Source organism: Oxyura jamaicensis, chromosome 4, assembly GCF_011077185.1.
Source record: "Oxyura jamaicensis isolate SHBP4307 breed ruddy duck chromosome 4, BPBGC_Ojam_1.0, whole genome shotgun sequence".
NCBI lineage: Eukaryota > Metazoa > Chordata > Aves > Anseriformes > Anatidae > Oxyura > Oxyura jamaicensis.
The window spans coordinates 84,682,563-84,697,908 of record NC_048896.1 but is presented as its reverse complement, the minus strand read 5'-3'; the positions used below and the strand labels follow the sequence as shown (position 1 = coordinate 84,697,908).

The window sequence follows — 15,346 nt, the reverse complement described above, 5'->3', positions numbered from 1 at the left end:
ACCCCAAATTATTCAAAACTTTATAAATCTAATAGCAGTGAAAACGGATGTACGAAGTCCCCTCTCCAAACAAGACTTTAGCTTTAGCCACATCCTGGGTTAGTATGTGAATTCTTGCCTTTGAAAACTCTGTTTTGGATGTTCCAGCTTAGAAAAACTCTCTTCCAGCTGAAGGGCCATAAAAAAGCACATAATTTTCCTCCTTTTCCTGGCAAAATTAATCTTTCTAATGTTTGTAGACACAATAATACTTACCTGTGGCAGACATCTTCAAAAAAAAAAAAAAAAACTTTAACTTGTCAAACAGTCTGATTAATGTTTTATTTAGAAGAGATCATGTTAAAACAGATTACAACACATACTGCCTAAATACCTGGGAGTGGCTCCATAGCAAACTACAATTCTATGACTAGAAACAATAGGCTTTGTGTTGGTTAGTGGATTAAAGCAGCCACAGCCAAGAGATGTCATAAAGAATGTACCAGCAAGTAAATCAAAACCCATCAAGAATTCACGCTGCATAACAATAGTGAGGACACGAAGTTACTGCTGGCGTCCCCACCATTCCACACTTGGAGGTTCAGTGCAAACAAGGCCAGTTACCTTTTTCAAGAGGTAAGGAAGTGACTTGGGTGTCCAACTAGTTTTTAAAAAGCTGAATTTGCATTTTTAATGATTTTGAGATTTAGGGATTTTTCTCACTTATTTTCATATTCAGATAAATAAGACAACTATTCTGAACTATTCACCCAAGCATAGCCTATTTGTGTGGAGACAGCACCAGAGGGACCTCCGGAGGGCAGATCATCCCATTTCCATGAATGGGATAAAGTACCTGTGTTTAGTTTTGTGTCGCGTCGCAAAAGAGGGAGCTCAGCAGCCTGGAGCAAGTCCAGTGGCGAGTCACTAACATGGCAAGGGAGCTGGAGCACACAGCATGCAAGGAAAGCCTGAGGGAGCTCGGTTACGCTTCGCCTGGGAAAAGAGGCTAACGGGATCTGATTCCAGTCTTCCAATACCTTGAAGGGAGGTTAGAAACAAGGCAGGACCAGGGTACACAGTGAGAAGATGACAGACGGCAGGCACAAGGTGGGAAGTTCCAGTTGACATAACCCTTCATGAGAGCAACAAAGCACAGACAGAGCTTGCGGGGTGAAGCTGTGGGATCTCGGTCCTAGGACGCTTTCAGACCTGGACAGGACAAGGCACTGCGTGACCTGATTGCTGCATTGAGCCCTGCTTAGAGCAGCAAGCTGTATGAGGTGACCACCAGAGCTCCCTTGCAACCAAAAGCATTGCAATACAGAAGAAACATCCCAGTAAGGCAGTCATGGAGGTGATCGCTGGGAATCAGAAAACTCACGTCCTATTCCCAGCCCTACAAAATGTGCTCAAGAAAAACAGAAAGTAATGTTTTTGTTTGTTCGTTGTTTGTTTATATATATATATATATATATATATATATATATAACAACATCAATGTTTACCCATTCCCAAGATGAAATCTCAACAAATTTTCATTAAAACTTAAGTATTTGGAAGTACCAAGACCAAGACTCCAGTTAACATGGGAGTGAGGAGAAAACTAGTTACTTACACTTACTTATTAAAGTTCTTTACAAACGTTAATGTGCCTTTTGAGAAGCTAAGTCCAGTTAAAACTGTAAAGTTTTGGGGGGACCCAACTCTAAACTGTGTTATCAGTACACAGAGATGAGGTACCAGAAAAATATTAAAGTAAAGAGTCAAGGTCTCCTCTAATTTTGACCTATTAAGATAACACTGTGAAGGGAACAAAGGAAGGGTGTTTTATACACCACGCTTGCAACATACTTTTCTGATCTTTAAATAATTAACTTTCTTACCTTCTTTAATTTTATTTAAATTTGCTTCTTGGATGCTTTCCATTCTGGAACACTGACAATTTCATAGACTCACCAGAGGCCACATGGGAAGCCAAGGCATGAGATTGTTCACCCTGAGCTCCTAAGCTTGCCAGAAAGCACTGCACTCTCATAGTGCAGAAGAATATTTTACCAGCGTGTACTTTGCATTAGCACAGAGCAGAACAGACAGCGAACTGTGGTCAAGAAGCAAATTGTTCCAAAATAGCACCAAGAATTCAAGTGTTACACACCTGAACTCATCCAGCATATAACACCTCCATACATATTTTGCTTCTGACTGTTTATAAATGAGGATAACAAGTAAAACTATATTATTTTTTTTTTACTATATTTTTAAACATCAGGCTAAAGAAAAAGCAAATTACTGAAACATGAGAGACCACGGTTTGGCACAGACATTGCCTAGGCATAGGGCAGAGGGTGAGAAATCTCAAAATTGAGACAGCGTACTTCAGAACAGCAAAACTGTACTTCTCAATCACATTTTTCCATATACACCGAATCCCAAAGAGACATTACAAAATTAAGGAATGGGCAGCATATGGTAACAATTAAGATAAAACAGTGATAAGTCTTCAAATTCTTGGAAGAGAGTAAATTTTTAAAATCATTTTCTCTCCATGTGTTAACATTTTAAGTTGAAGTGTTCAGAACAGCCACAATCCTATGGACAGCTCAGCGTAACAGAAAACTATCTGAATCGTACAGAAAGCACGAGTGAACTTCCTGTTCCTGCCAGAAAGGAGAGCTTGAAAGACTGGATATCAAAAAGGTTGAACTATGGCGATTCTTTTGAGACTGACTGAACTGTTAGTCCTTTTGATATTAAGAAAGCACACTTTGTTGCATGTCTCCTTTACGTGTTCCCCTGGCTTTTGCCCAGGGGTGGCTGTTTTTCACTGATAATGCCATGTCTTTTTATCAAGGGGCATAATTCAAACTCCAAGCACCCTCTTGAAGAAAAATGACATCCGTTTGGCAAAGGAAGTACATACCAGAATTGAAATAAATAAATAAACTAATGCTGACAGGTGCTTTTCAACAAATAGGTGATAACAGGGTGATTTCAGTCTGAGGGGGGAGAAAAAACAATTTCAGATCCTGTGATAGAAAACTTGGATCAAATGTGCTCACAGGTCTTGGAAAAATCTACACTCTGCCAAAGCAACTACAGGGGAAAACCGCTGCCATCAGAACATCAGCTTTGGAACAGCTTCAAAAGACAGCATTGGAGCTGACATGTTAGGTAAAAATGCAAAAACATCTTGTAGGCACTTAACAGCCCATCCAAAAAGCAGTTTCTGCAGTTTGGACTGGGAAAGTCAGGCCTGGAAGAGACAGAAATCTAGCCCCATGAAATAGGGAGGACAATAACTAGCAAGGAAGAACTAGGTGAGAAAGCAAAATACATTTCCTAAAGTTTAGCTCAAGAATTGCTGTATGCTGAAGCAAAGTAAGTTACTAACCCCCTCTACATGCAATAGGGGGAAATGACGCTGAACAGGAGTAAAATGGAAGGGAGAAAACCAAACACTATGTGGGGGGAAAAAAGAGAGGAAAAAAAGAGCTGGAACAGAGCTTCAAATGTTTGATTAATTATGAATCATCTGAACAGTGAGACGTGGCAGGGATAGAAAGTAAAAACCCTCCACTAACCTTTCATAACTCAGAAAATCAAAAAGAATCAAGACCTCTAAATCTTGCTGTAAGATGAGTTTCATTTTTGTAAACTACCCACCCCCACAAATTCTTCAGCACGCAGGATTATACTTACATTTTAAAACCTAGTCTGTATGGATTTTTTTTTTAATTTTCCCAATCCCTACTACAGTATAACAGAGGAAGCTGCCTAACATTACAAAGTTCCTAATAAATAAGTTATGTGGGAAATACTGCTTCAGTTATTCTCACGTTGAAAAATATACCCTGTACTGCAGGGATAATGAGAGTATAAAACATTAACACTACATTTTTCTATACCATTCTGCATAATTAACTATGCAGCTGTTCATTCATTCAGTCCCAACGACCAAATTAATTTGCAATCAGTTAGCAGGGGATACACTAGAGCAGACTGCACATCCTAGAGAAGTAAGTAAGGCTGCTCACGTGCCACATCCCACATAAGTAACACAAGGTACCCAACACCAAGAGAAGCAATGGGGGTTGCAAAACAGCATTTTTAAAAAAAAAAAAAAAAAACTGTTGCTGCTTATGCAGTCATCAGCTGCCTCGATGCGAGACTACAAGTGTTTTTGGGTGGTTCTCATTTTATGTTAGTGATCTCTGATGGCCCCGTCTTTCTCCGGCTCAACCCCAAAACTCTAGGGAGGTGAAACACAAAATGTCCCTAAGCTTTACAGATCCTTCACAGTATTTGTATTAATGCAGCATTACAGCTCCAACATTGACTGTGCTTGTACAAGCAGTTCTCCAAATTGCTTCTACTCCAAAGAAACAAATCAGGCAAAGACCAAGAGGAGGAAAGCACAGGCACAGTCAGTTCTTCAAACAAGGTCACACAGTAGGCTGAAGGTGGAACCAGTAGCATGACTAGTTTCTGAGTGCATTGCCGTATCTGCTTTCCCATATGCTCCTCTAAGCTATGACTTTGTCCTTTTTCAGTTCTTAAAAACTTATCCTCTTCAGGTTTTTATACCTCATTCATCATCATAAAAATGTGATGAGCAATGAAAACGGCTGCTTTCATTGTGGTTTCTTATTTATTCCATTTTGCAGAGTGGCAAAGGAAACATTGCTTAATATATATATGGTGTCATTCCATCTGCCCCTAGGTTATGGGCTCCACACCTCCCTGCTGCGCTGGCCTGCTGACAGTGGGAGTTAATGGATGACAATACAGCAAAGTACTTCTGATTAGCTAAAAAAAAATGATGGCTCAACTATTTATATGAATTTAGTACAGAGGAATCATGCCACAATAAAAGCTCTGAGACTGCCGTTCTCAGTTTGATCACATACAAGTAGACCGTGGGCAGCACCAGTGCAAGCTTCCTTCTTTATTCTGAGCATGCTGGCAGGGAGGATGACAACAACACACACAAAAAAAATTAGAAACTCCGCAGATGGCTAATGCACAGAAGGGCATTTTTTCTCCTCTCCTTATCTTAGACCTGCCTGCTGAAGCTAGCAAGAAAGACCATAATTTTTTAATGGAGGCTTGTGCAATAGATACCACGACAGATCTACGCAGAAGCCAGTGAAGTGGCCTTTCTGAACTTACTACTGCTACTGAGTTGGATGGATTTGGAGTAGAAAAAATGCTTATTTTGCTTATTCCATTAACTTCAACCCCAGCTAAATGCAACTCACTTAAGACACAAACACGTATTTTATGGGACAATTTGCACACAGCCTGCACCCATAAGACACCAGTTTTTAAGACTGTTCCAGTTCCAGTCACAGCAATCAGAAATTCTATGACATAGGATGAAGTTACTCAAGCAATGGGACACGATTCATACATTTTAGGTAACTGATTATTCTTTCTGAATAAATAGACTCACTTGTTGAGAAAAATCTCACACTCCTTTTCCAGAAGGTAGTGGGGTTAAAATAGAGAGAGAGAGAGAAAGAGAGAGCAAAACCAGCCTGTAAAGTAGAAGCATCCTCATCCTCCAAGATAAATTGAACATGCTCAGCAGCCGTGCTGCAAGCAGCTTGAAGAGACACAAGCACCCTGCAAGCAAAAGCCTTTTCCTAACTACATAAATCACAGCTTTCCAAGTGGATCTTAATCCATATGTCATATATTCTTTGTGTATTCACCAACTAGTTTAGAAACATATAAACATTTGAAATCATCATCATCACTCCAAGTTGAAGGCTTGAAAAAATAGTTTTGACACAACACTGTCATCTGTGAACAACAGATCTTTAGTAAAGAATTCTGGATAGGCTTCTCTGGTAGCTTTTATTTGCTTGAGAGATTTATTTTTAACAGTTCAGACTTTCATACATACTAGACATCAAAATACACAAAAGCTGCCATTGCAGTAACAGAGGACACAGAAGGACTTCCTTAAGTCCAGTGCCTATTTAAAAGACCCTTCATTCAGAGGTGTCTACAGAGTATCGTGATCACCTCACATATTGTTTTGCAACATCTGCAACCAAAGTTAATTCCTTTTATAAATGGCCAAAAGCTACAGCTAAAACATATGTCGGGATGAGTGCAGCATCAAGGTGACATCCAGGTTATTGCCAGCGTGCTGGGTCTCTGGCATAGGAAAGAACACGGTGGGCCACGTGACCACTGGAGTACACCCCACAGAAGCACGTTTCAACATTGGCACCCTCTAGGTATCTAAATCAATACAACTGCCTGATACAAACATCAATAATCATCTCTTCAACATCCTGCATGTTCAAAGGCTGTCGAGATGGATTCCTTTCACTTTGTCTTTTATGTATTTTCCTTACCTGACAACCATACTAAAACATTGCTCATAGACTGAAATCTACTACATTCTGTTTCTAACTATGGTTTTACAGCCCATTTTAAATGCCCAAAATAAATTTTAAATAGAAACTCTCCTGCACAATTCAACTCATAACGACACACTGCAGAGTATTAGCAAGACAGAAATTGCAGCAAAGATAATGGAAGTCGTAGTAATGATATTAGGCGAATATGGAAATATGATCAAAGAGTACAGAAATCTGTTGTTCAATAATGAAAATAGAATTCTAATTGTAGGACTGCCTTTTCAACTGTATTGCCCAAAACCTTTTCACGGTGGAACAGGTGTAAACAAGGATAAAATAGGAGGGCAAAAAGAGTTGTGGTATAATTGAGGACAATCTATTTTGATTGCAGAATCTGCATTACTCAGGAAGATGCATTAGCCAGAGTAAGCACAGCTAGGCATTAGATCCCAAGCTGAGTTTGCTGGGCTAATAATTAGAAAGCCATTTCTTTTTTTGTTTTTACTTGGAAAAAGAGCAAATTTGATATGGAAATCACAGACTCAATAACTCAGTCCCTTGGGGCCATTTCTACAAAGTCACTTTTCAAAGCAGAACCACAATATAAGACCATCTGGAAATGCACATCACTGCAGAAAACAGTTGCTCACATAGTAAGCAGCATTTCACACCTAAACTGAATTTGACTGAAGCACCAGATCCCATATTGTTGGGCTTTTCGTTTTGGTTTGCTTTTCTTTTTAATTTAACTTCACCTACAAGTGCAAAGACCTTGGAGACAAATGCCTATACTCATTCTCACACTCCGTGAGCCACACATTGTACTTTCCTGGGGGGTATTTTGTTCACTGCATCTACCTTAAAGGACTCTCCTGCTCTTTGTAGTCTGGATTTTAACCTTGGTGTAGGCATACACCTTTGTGTAAGTGCCCAAAGCACCGTGTGGTCACTGTGCATTGAGCATTAATGATGTGCAGTGGAATTGCACCACTGAGTCTTCCCAGAACACATGGCTTTTATCTGCGGGTGCAGATAGAACAGTTGTGCCATCAAAGAGAAGGATTTTTCTGACTCCCTCAGTTTTGCCAAGCGTCATGCTGTCAGTGAGGCTCAGATACTTGCTCTCATGCCCAGCTGCCCAACCACTGACCTGAACCCTCACAGCTTTGCTCCCAGCACTGCATCTTCACTCCCTGTTCAAGCTGCCTTTGGAGCAGGGAGTCCCAGTACGTTTGGCTATGTCTGGGTGGGCTGAGAGGTTTGCTCTTCATTCAGTTCATCACTGACAACACTGGGCAAAAGATCCCAACACCTCACCAACCGGCCTAACCAGGGTTCGGGATGCAGTGCTGGGAGGAGGTAACAGTGCAGCTAACACCCAACAATGCGGTTTGTTTTGCTGTGGTGAGACAATAACACCACGGGGATACCATTAGGAACAATGGCAATTACACTGCAAGTCGAGTTAGCACTACCCTATCATTATGCTTGATAATATGCAATCAAAACTTTATTAGCAATCATCATCAGCATCTATTATTCATTGCGCAGAACAAGTGAAGAAGGAAAGGCTGCATACATATCGGAAACAGGACTCAGAGCCAGCCTGAGCACAGGGCTGGAAGTCAGTTCCACAGCCACACAGTGCTGGGTCACGGGATAACCTGCAGTAACCAGATAACATCTCAGTTGCCCCATTTATAAAATGGAGGTAATAATATATGTCCATTTCCAAGAGATGTCATCATGACTAATTAACTAAGACCTGCAGATAATTATTAGTATTAGTTTCCTAGTGGCTACCAATTTAAAGCTAAAATATTTTATTTTAAGATTCAAGTACATACCCCTAGAGTTGCACGCATGCAATATATGCATGCAGGCACCTGAGGCTGTAAAACATGTGCACCTATATATTTAGGTACAAGCAGGTCCATAAAGCATAAGGAAACATGATCAAGTATCTGTTTTCCTAAATGCTCTGTTGAATTCAAGTCCTTCATATGCTAAGCATGGTGTCTAAAGATACGTGCCGACTCTCTCTGATATAAATAGCACTAGTATGTTAAGAATCTGCACTATATGCACAACACCTGAACATAGTTGTAGTACTTGAATTTGAAGTTTTACTCTGGAATAACAGTTTTTTCATTAAGTTAATGAGGCCTGAAATGACAACCAACTTGTGTTCCCAAGATATACTACAGTTTAGAAACTCTTAATATAATTCTGAAAACAATCTTGTATTCCTTCTCAGAAAGTTACTTACTTTATATTTAAGAGGCAACCAATGCCATCTCAGTTTATTTCCCTACCTTGAGTCAAATAACTATTCAATTTAACACTTCATTAATAATTACTTAATAAGCAAATAAACAAAGTATCAGAACAACCTGACTACAGAAACACTGATGTTCTCTAACAGCACGCTTCTGGTGATATTTATGCCTTCACCTGGCCAGCGTAACCAGAAGCAACCGCTACTAGTCAAAAGACTTTCATTCTCCAGCACCATTTTCACTGTTTATTAGACAATAAGATTCCAAGGCAATTAAAATTTAGACATCCCAGTCGTGTAACCTGGCCCATAGGGGCAGGCATAAGTCACCTGTATAAATTAAGGTCTCCAAAGACACAGAAATTTGCCACCTGGGGCCATTTCCAAAAGTCTGTTTTCTTTGTATGCAGCTCCCCACACCCCCACCAGAACATACCTCAAACTGTTTTGTTTTTTGTTTTGTTTTGTTTTTTTCTCCACCATTTGCATTACTCTTGAAAGTCTGCCTGGAATGCCCGAGAACAACTAACCATCACTGGACCACCAAGTCACCCTTCCCTTCTCACTCCCTGTTCCACTACGTGATCGCAGGGAAAAACAACTATTTTGAGTGATGGATGAAAAAAAAAAAAAAAGAGAGAGAGGTGAAGAGGAAATATGTTTTATAGGAAGAAAATAAAGATGCATTTCCAGGAAATAAAAGGACTGATAAATGTCAAGCTGTGATAATACTTAAAAGACTGTCAAGATAAAAGTGGGAGATAAACAATGTTAAAAAATTAACTTGGTGGGGACTGATTGGGTTATAAACCAGGTTTATGTTCCCTTAGAGAATATTAACTGCCTGGTATGATGTAGCTGGGCAAGATAGAAAGAAGAAAAACACTGGACTGAATCAGGAAATAACAGAATAGCATCCATGCCTACTGGGGCACAGAAACTTCACCAAGATTAATGGATTTTATCCACTGACGAAAAAAAAAAAAAAATCTAACACTTTTCACACCTGTTTTATTGTATATTTGTTCTGATGCAAATGAAAGGAGTGCAGGAGAGAAACCAAAAAGCTTAAAAAAATACATATGCTTTGTGCATGCTGGGCAGACTGCCAGCATGAGTACAACACCATGGTGAAACATGCAGCTTCACCAATTTACACCCAAACTCCTGACATAGGAAAAAATACAGAACTTCCCTGACTTCACAGCCTGCCTTGTTCAGTATTTATTTTGACTTCATTTACTGCATACATTGAGCTACATCTCAGAGACAGGCACATTTGATACTGCACACCAGCCCTGGCTGTGCTTTTCTAAATACAGCCACTTCCTAAGTCCCAGTCTGACAACTCTCACACCCTGATGGGCAGAGACAGAAGGAGGCAAACCCAGAGCAGAACACAGCCAGGATGGATCAGCTACTGCCCCTGGCCCAAGTGCTATTCTTAAGCACTTGTTTCCTTTCAGCTTTTCCACCCTACTTTTATAAACAACCAAAGCATGTGGCAAATCCATTCCTCGTGAGGAAAAGGACTTGATTTTCCTATAACACATCCTAGCATCAATTCTGTTCAAATGCAGTTCACCCCAGATCTTCACACCAGCTGTCAGCAAGGGCTGAACAACTCTGTTTAAAATGTTTATGTCCTCTAGAGAAAGCAGCATTATCTGAAGCCTGTTTTATGTTTATTTTGAAAGAGCAGAAAGTTTATTTTGAAGAGTCTGACTGGATAAGTTTAAAAGACTTCCATGATAGATCGTACTGAGGCGTGAATAGCAAAACTTGAAACACATTGTTCATGTTGCATCGGCCAGGGCCATGCAACAGGAAGGCAGTGTGTGCTTACGCAGTTATGAGAGCATACAAATTTCCATTTGGTTGTCTTCTATGCACAAGATGTTGGACGAAAAATAAAACAGAAACAAATGTGCAGTTAAATTCCCATCTTGTAAGTTTAAAGGATAATTACAAATGAACCATCGTAGCCCTAAAAAGGCCAATTCTTAGATACATACTAAGCACTCTCCATTCAATCTTACTCTCTTTCCTGCAGACACTTTCTTAGTGACTAGAAGTTTTATTTTCTGCTTGAAAACACCCTTGTGTTGCATGGAGCACTGCACATGGCTGGACTTTACTACCAGCAGTATGAAAACATCCTATTGCAAAGGTCTGCTGCTGCCATAAGAAATCGCACAAGATTAAAACAATGCAGCCTCCTTCAAAAAGAGTACCGAGGATGCTACGCACCGCATCCTGGTCACAGACTTCTCTCACTCCCTATTCCGTCACCCACTCCTTTTCTTGGACTGTCTCTCTGAAGCCTGTCTCTGTGAAAAATAAAGCTTTGGGAAAGTATGATGTTTACAAGTACCTAAGCCACAAGGTATTACATCACCCATTTGTTTCCAGACCTGATGCTTATTGGCGACCTAAGAAATTCACATAGACTTCTGAAGTAAGTCTCCTGACATTTCTAACAACTATTTAGATATCCAGGCAAAATATTTCAAAAATACTTCTAGCACTACAGATAACCCAGGAAAACTAGCATAGCAAACACTGAAGCAATTTTATAGTTATTGATAACAGCGCAACATTTTCAATTTTGAAGCGTACACAATGGGTATTGAAAATCTGTGGTAGAAGATTTATAGAGATAAACAGAAAATTACACAGAGCACACAAAGCCTACCGAGCAAAATACAATGAACGTATCAGAAGGCAACCAGATTTCAGGTGTCTGTTGTAGGAGTTATCATTCAGTACTGAAGCACTTAAATAACTTCAAGTAGGTTCACACGTTTTATTCTATAAAAAGGTTGCACACATCTCTGCGAACTAGGTACCTGTTAACCACTTACCTTGAAAAAAAAAAAAAAAAAAAATCTCAACATGCAAAAAATAGAGCATATTGTAGCAATCTCCTTATTGGCAAGCTTAAAACAGGTATGTTTGTGAAAAAAGACAATGTAATAGGAAAGCAGTGATCTTAATCTATGATGTTGAACTAGTGTAGAATAGGCTTGCCCTAGCCCTGTTTTTGTGCTGATAAACATCCAATGATGCAAAAACAAGCATATTGATATCCTAATTCACAGATGTTAAGGAAGTGACAATCAATTTACAAATCTTATATGAACGACTATGCGTTTCCAGTCATCACAAGTCACAACAGAACTAGCACTGGTATTATATTTCACATCCAGACAATCGTGACTCCTTCCAAATCAGGATTACTCACTAACCACAATGCAGTACTAAAGAACAGCAAAAGCTCCCATCAGGGACATCAACACAAGAAGCAACTCAAAGACTTCAAGTAACTTAGAGGTAAAATTTCTAAGAAAAGGAAAAGAAATGGCATCTTGAAAAGTGACATGAGGAAGGTACCTTATATACTCTGTCATTGTTTGCTTCTACTGTTAAAATTCATTTCAAGCTCTTTCTTACTGAACTGCAGCTCATTTAAAGAAGAAAAGGAGTAAGCACTATTGAGACTCTGGGTAATATTAACACCAGTCAGCTGTTAGATCAATTCAGCAGCCATTCCTAATGGGAAGAGAGACAGATCTACTCATAGAAAAGGGGGAAATGTTATAGGAAAAGCAGAGAACTTACCTCCACAAAGAGCTCTCCAGCACTTTTCCCATGTCGGTATGGTAATACTTGGTAAGAATCAGGATCACCTAAAAAGACAATGAAAAAAAAAACGTTTTTATATATGTTCACTGATAAAAGAAATAGAAGAAGATCGTGGGCATTTATTCTGGTGAACGTGAAGGTCAGGGTCCTGAAAATCTGAACTGTGTTTCATTTTATTTTTCACTTCTTAGCAGTTTTACTTTTAGACTGATTGGGTGGGTTTTCTTCCTCTTTCTGGGTAGAGTGATTTCAGCACTCAAAAGTTTTCTGCAAACCCAGTGACTTTGTGAAAGATTGCGTTTCACACGAACAGTGGAGTTGGAATAGTCACATAAATTCCCCTACCACATGACAGCCCCCAAGCAACTTGAATGACTTTCTCAGCAGGAAGAACTGATTTGATTGCTAATTTAAATTTAGGAGGCAGCTGTCTTTGACATCTACGGACACGATTATTATTATTACTATTTTTTAACACATAGAGTGGTAAACAATTTCAATTGACCTTGATTATCCAGATAAATTCAGACAGAAAATGAGCTTTGGTCTTCTCTACAAGATCAGAAATGAGAAATTCATGTCTGTAATTTTTTGTTCCTAGAAATATCACTCATTTTTCTTCCTTCAAGAACAGCTCTGCACTCTGTAAATTATTCATCTGGATTACCAGAAGTCATCCAAATACATATTAACAAATTTCATCCGCAAAACTTCTTCGGCTTATGCAAAGAGCCAGGAGGAATCACATCCCGTTCATTCAACATCTGACAAATTCACTGGTCAAGAAACATAAAGCATTAGTCCATGACTAGTATATCAAGCTGAATGTTATGTTTTATATGTAGATCACCTAAAACAGATTTCCCTCACTCGCTGCCAGTCCATATTAGTGCTTCTTATCCCCAAGTTACCATAGCAACCCCACCGAGGCAGAACTGGGAGAACCTCTGGTTCCTTGCACTGCTCTTAGTTTTCTTTAATGCAGGGTCAACATCAGTCCCCAGCAGCTTGGAGCATGCTGTTATTTAGCTGGCACTTCCTCTGTTCCTGACCACCAGATGAAACCCCTAGCGAACAGCAACTGTAGACATCTGCTTTGATTATCCAGGTAGTTAATATGCCGATGCTACATTTATGCAACAGGTCAGTGCTCGGGTCTCTGAACACTGGAGGTTATGAGAGAGCAGAATCCCAGACCACGGCTGTTATGTACGTGGTGTCTTGGAAATAACATTTTTCAAAACTGAGCCATAATACCAGCCACGCTCAGGGTGATCTAAGCCTAAAAAATTCACAGAAAGTATCACTGGATGTATATTGATATAAATACACTCAGAATCAATCCATTAATTCACAAATTACATTAATCTCTCCTATTCTCTAAAGGATCAAAACCTACCAGATCACTTTGTTGGAAGTTGATGAGAAGGCATTATAAAAATAAAGTCTTGGTTTAAAATAAAGCAAGCAAGCAACAACAACAAAAAAATCTCTTACTTTTAAATAGGTTACTATAAGACTTACAAACACAGAAGAAAGAAACGTTTCCCAAAGGAGAGAGTATCTACTGATGAGATTCCTGGCTACAGCCCAAGCACGCTCCATCAGGTCAGCTATTTATTCTATTGTCAGCGTTCTAACTGCAGCTTTCTGCTGGTGCTTGCAATTAAGGAGGAAAATAAAGAAACTTCACTACTGGGAGCATCAATTGGCTCTAATTATTAAGAAAGAAGTTTCAGACCTTGCTTTTTGAACAATTGAAATTCTTCTTAGGCCACAGGAGTTGACCTAGGTGATTCTCTTAAGAGATACAAGAATGTATATTTGGTAGTGAAAAATAAAATATCAAAAGATATATGAGTACGCTTTTTCCCTTACATACATGCAGAACAAGAGACTGAATCTTGGATTTCCTAGGCCAAAAATTTTCATCCCTATGCATCCTATAAGCATAACTTTTTTTTATTTAGATGATTTTCAACAAAGGACATTGGAGCCCCTCTACCACAGGGGAAGGTGATTATTACCACACACTGAAGATCCCTAGATCCACCTGCTTTCAACTTAACCTCTACCAAGAGATCAACACGGTACAATCCACATAAGCCATTTCTGTTGCTCAGCACCTGTCCTAAATATTAACGAAGGAAAAACAAAGTGATAACCAGTCATCCTTGAATTCTTAAACTGTCAGCAGATTCCTGTTGCTATCTGTGCTGTATGAGGCAGCTCTGGGGCTGACCACTTTTTCAGTTATGCCAGTGGATTTCATCCCAACACCTGAAAAAAATACAGGTCATCTGTCTTCCAGATTTTAAAGAATTGCCATTTGGACTGTGTGCATCTTTCCAGGCTAAACAGTGATCGTGGTTTAACAGAACGGTATATTTCCCTCAGTTAATAAACAGATCCAAAGAACAGAAGGAATAATTTCACAAAAAAAGTGAAGGTCTTTGGGATCTCTGGATTCTCTTCTCCATTTGTAAGAGCAGAGTCTTGTTTCAACAATTTCATTTCAGTGCAACTCCGCAATTGAGAGCATTTTTATGGCTTGGATGGTAGCCAGCAGCTCATACACGCTGCTGCCCCGGTGAAAGTGTTTGGATTGCCTGTAAATGGAGAGAGGCTCGGAGCACAACAGTAACTGAGCAATGATCAAGGGTGGGATTCGGAACCAGCTCCTCCTATCATCAGCAAGGACAGCTGAAAAGAACGGCAATGGAGGAGAATGAAATTCACCAGATTCTGTATTTAAAGATGGATTTATAAAGTTACCTAGAGATCTCCTAGTCCATCCCACCTCCTGTTTTATGGGGAGACTCATAAAAGTGTTTTGAACTATTTCATCTTAAATTCACCCACATTTCTTTGAGCTAATTGCCAGAGCATGTCAACAGAGGTGGCGACAGCAATTTGCTGTTGTGTGTTAGGGATCTAGCATCACCACAGCTGATGGACAAAAATACCAAAGAAATGTATCCCTTCCTCTTTCGTTGCCTGAAACAGAAATCCCTCAGCATTCTTTCTTCCCAGATTCCTCAGAAAGTGTTTGTTACCAGTAACAACA

At 39.5% G+C, this 15,346-nt stretch overlaps 1 protein-coding gene across 15 annotated transcripts in view; it reads right to left on the bottom strand.

The window, feature by feature from the left end:
- The window catches only part of SORCS2 (sortilin related VPS10 domain containing receptor 2), a 572,554-nt gene that overhangs the window by 358,295 nt on the left and 198,913 nt on the right, over positions 1–15,346 (bottom strand). For all 15 annotated transcript variants that reach the window (XM_035325108.1, XM_035325094.1, XM_035325097.1 and 12 more), the window contains one exon: positions 12,256–12,323. In XM_035325108.1, the coding sequence (XP_035180999.1) occupies positions 12,256–12,323 (68 nt within the window). The remainder of the gene's footprint in view (positions 1–12,255; positions 12,324–15,346) is intronic.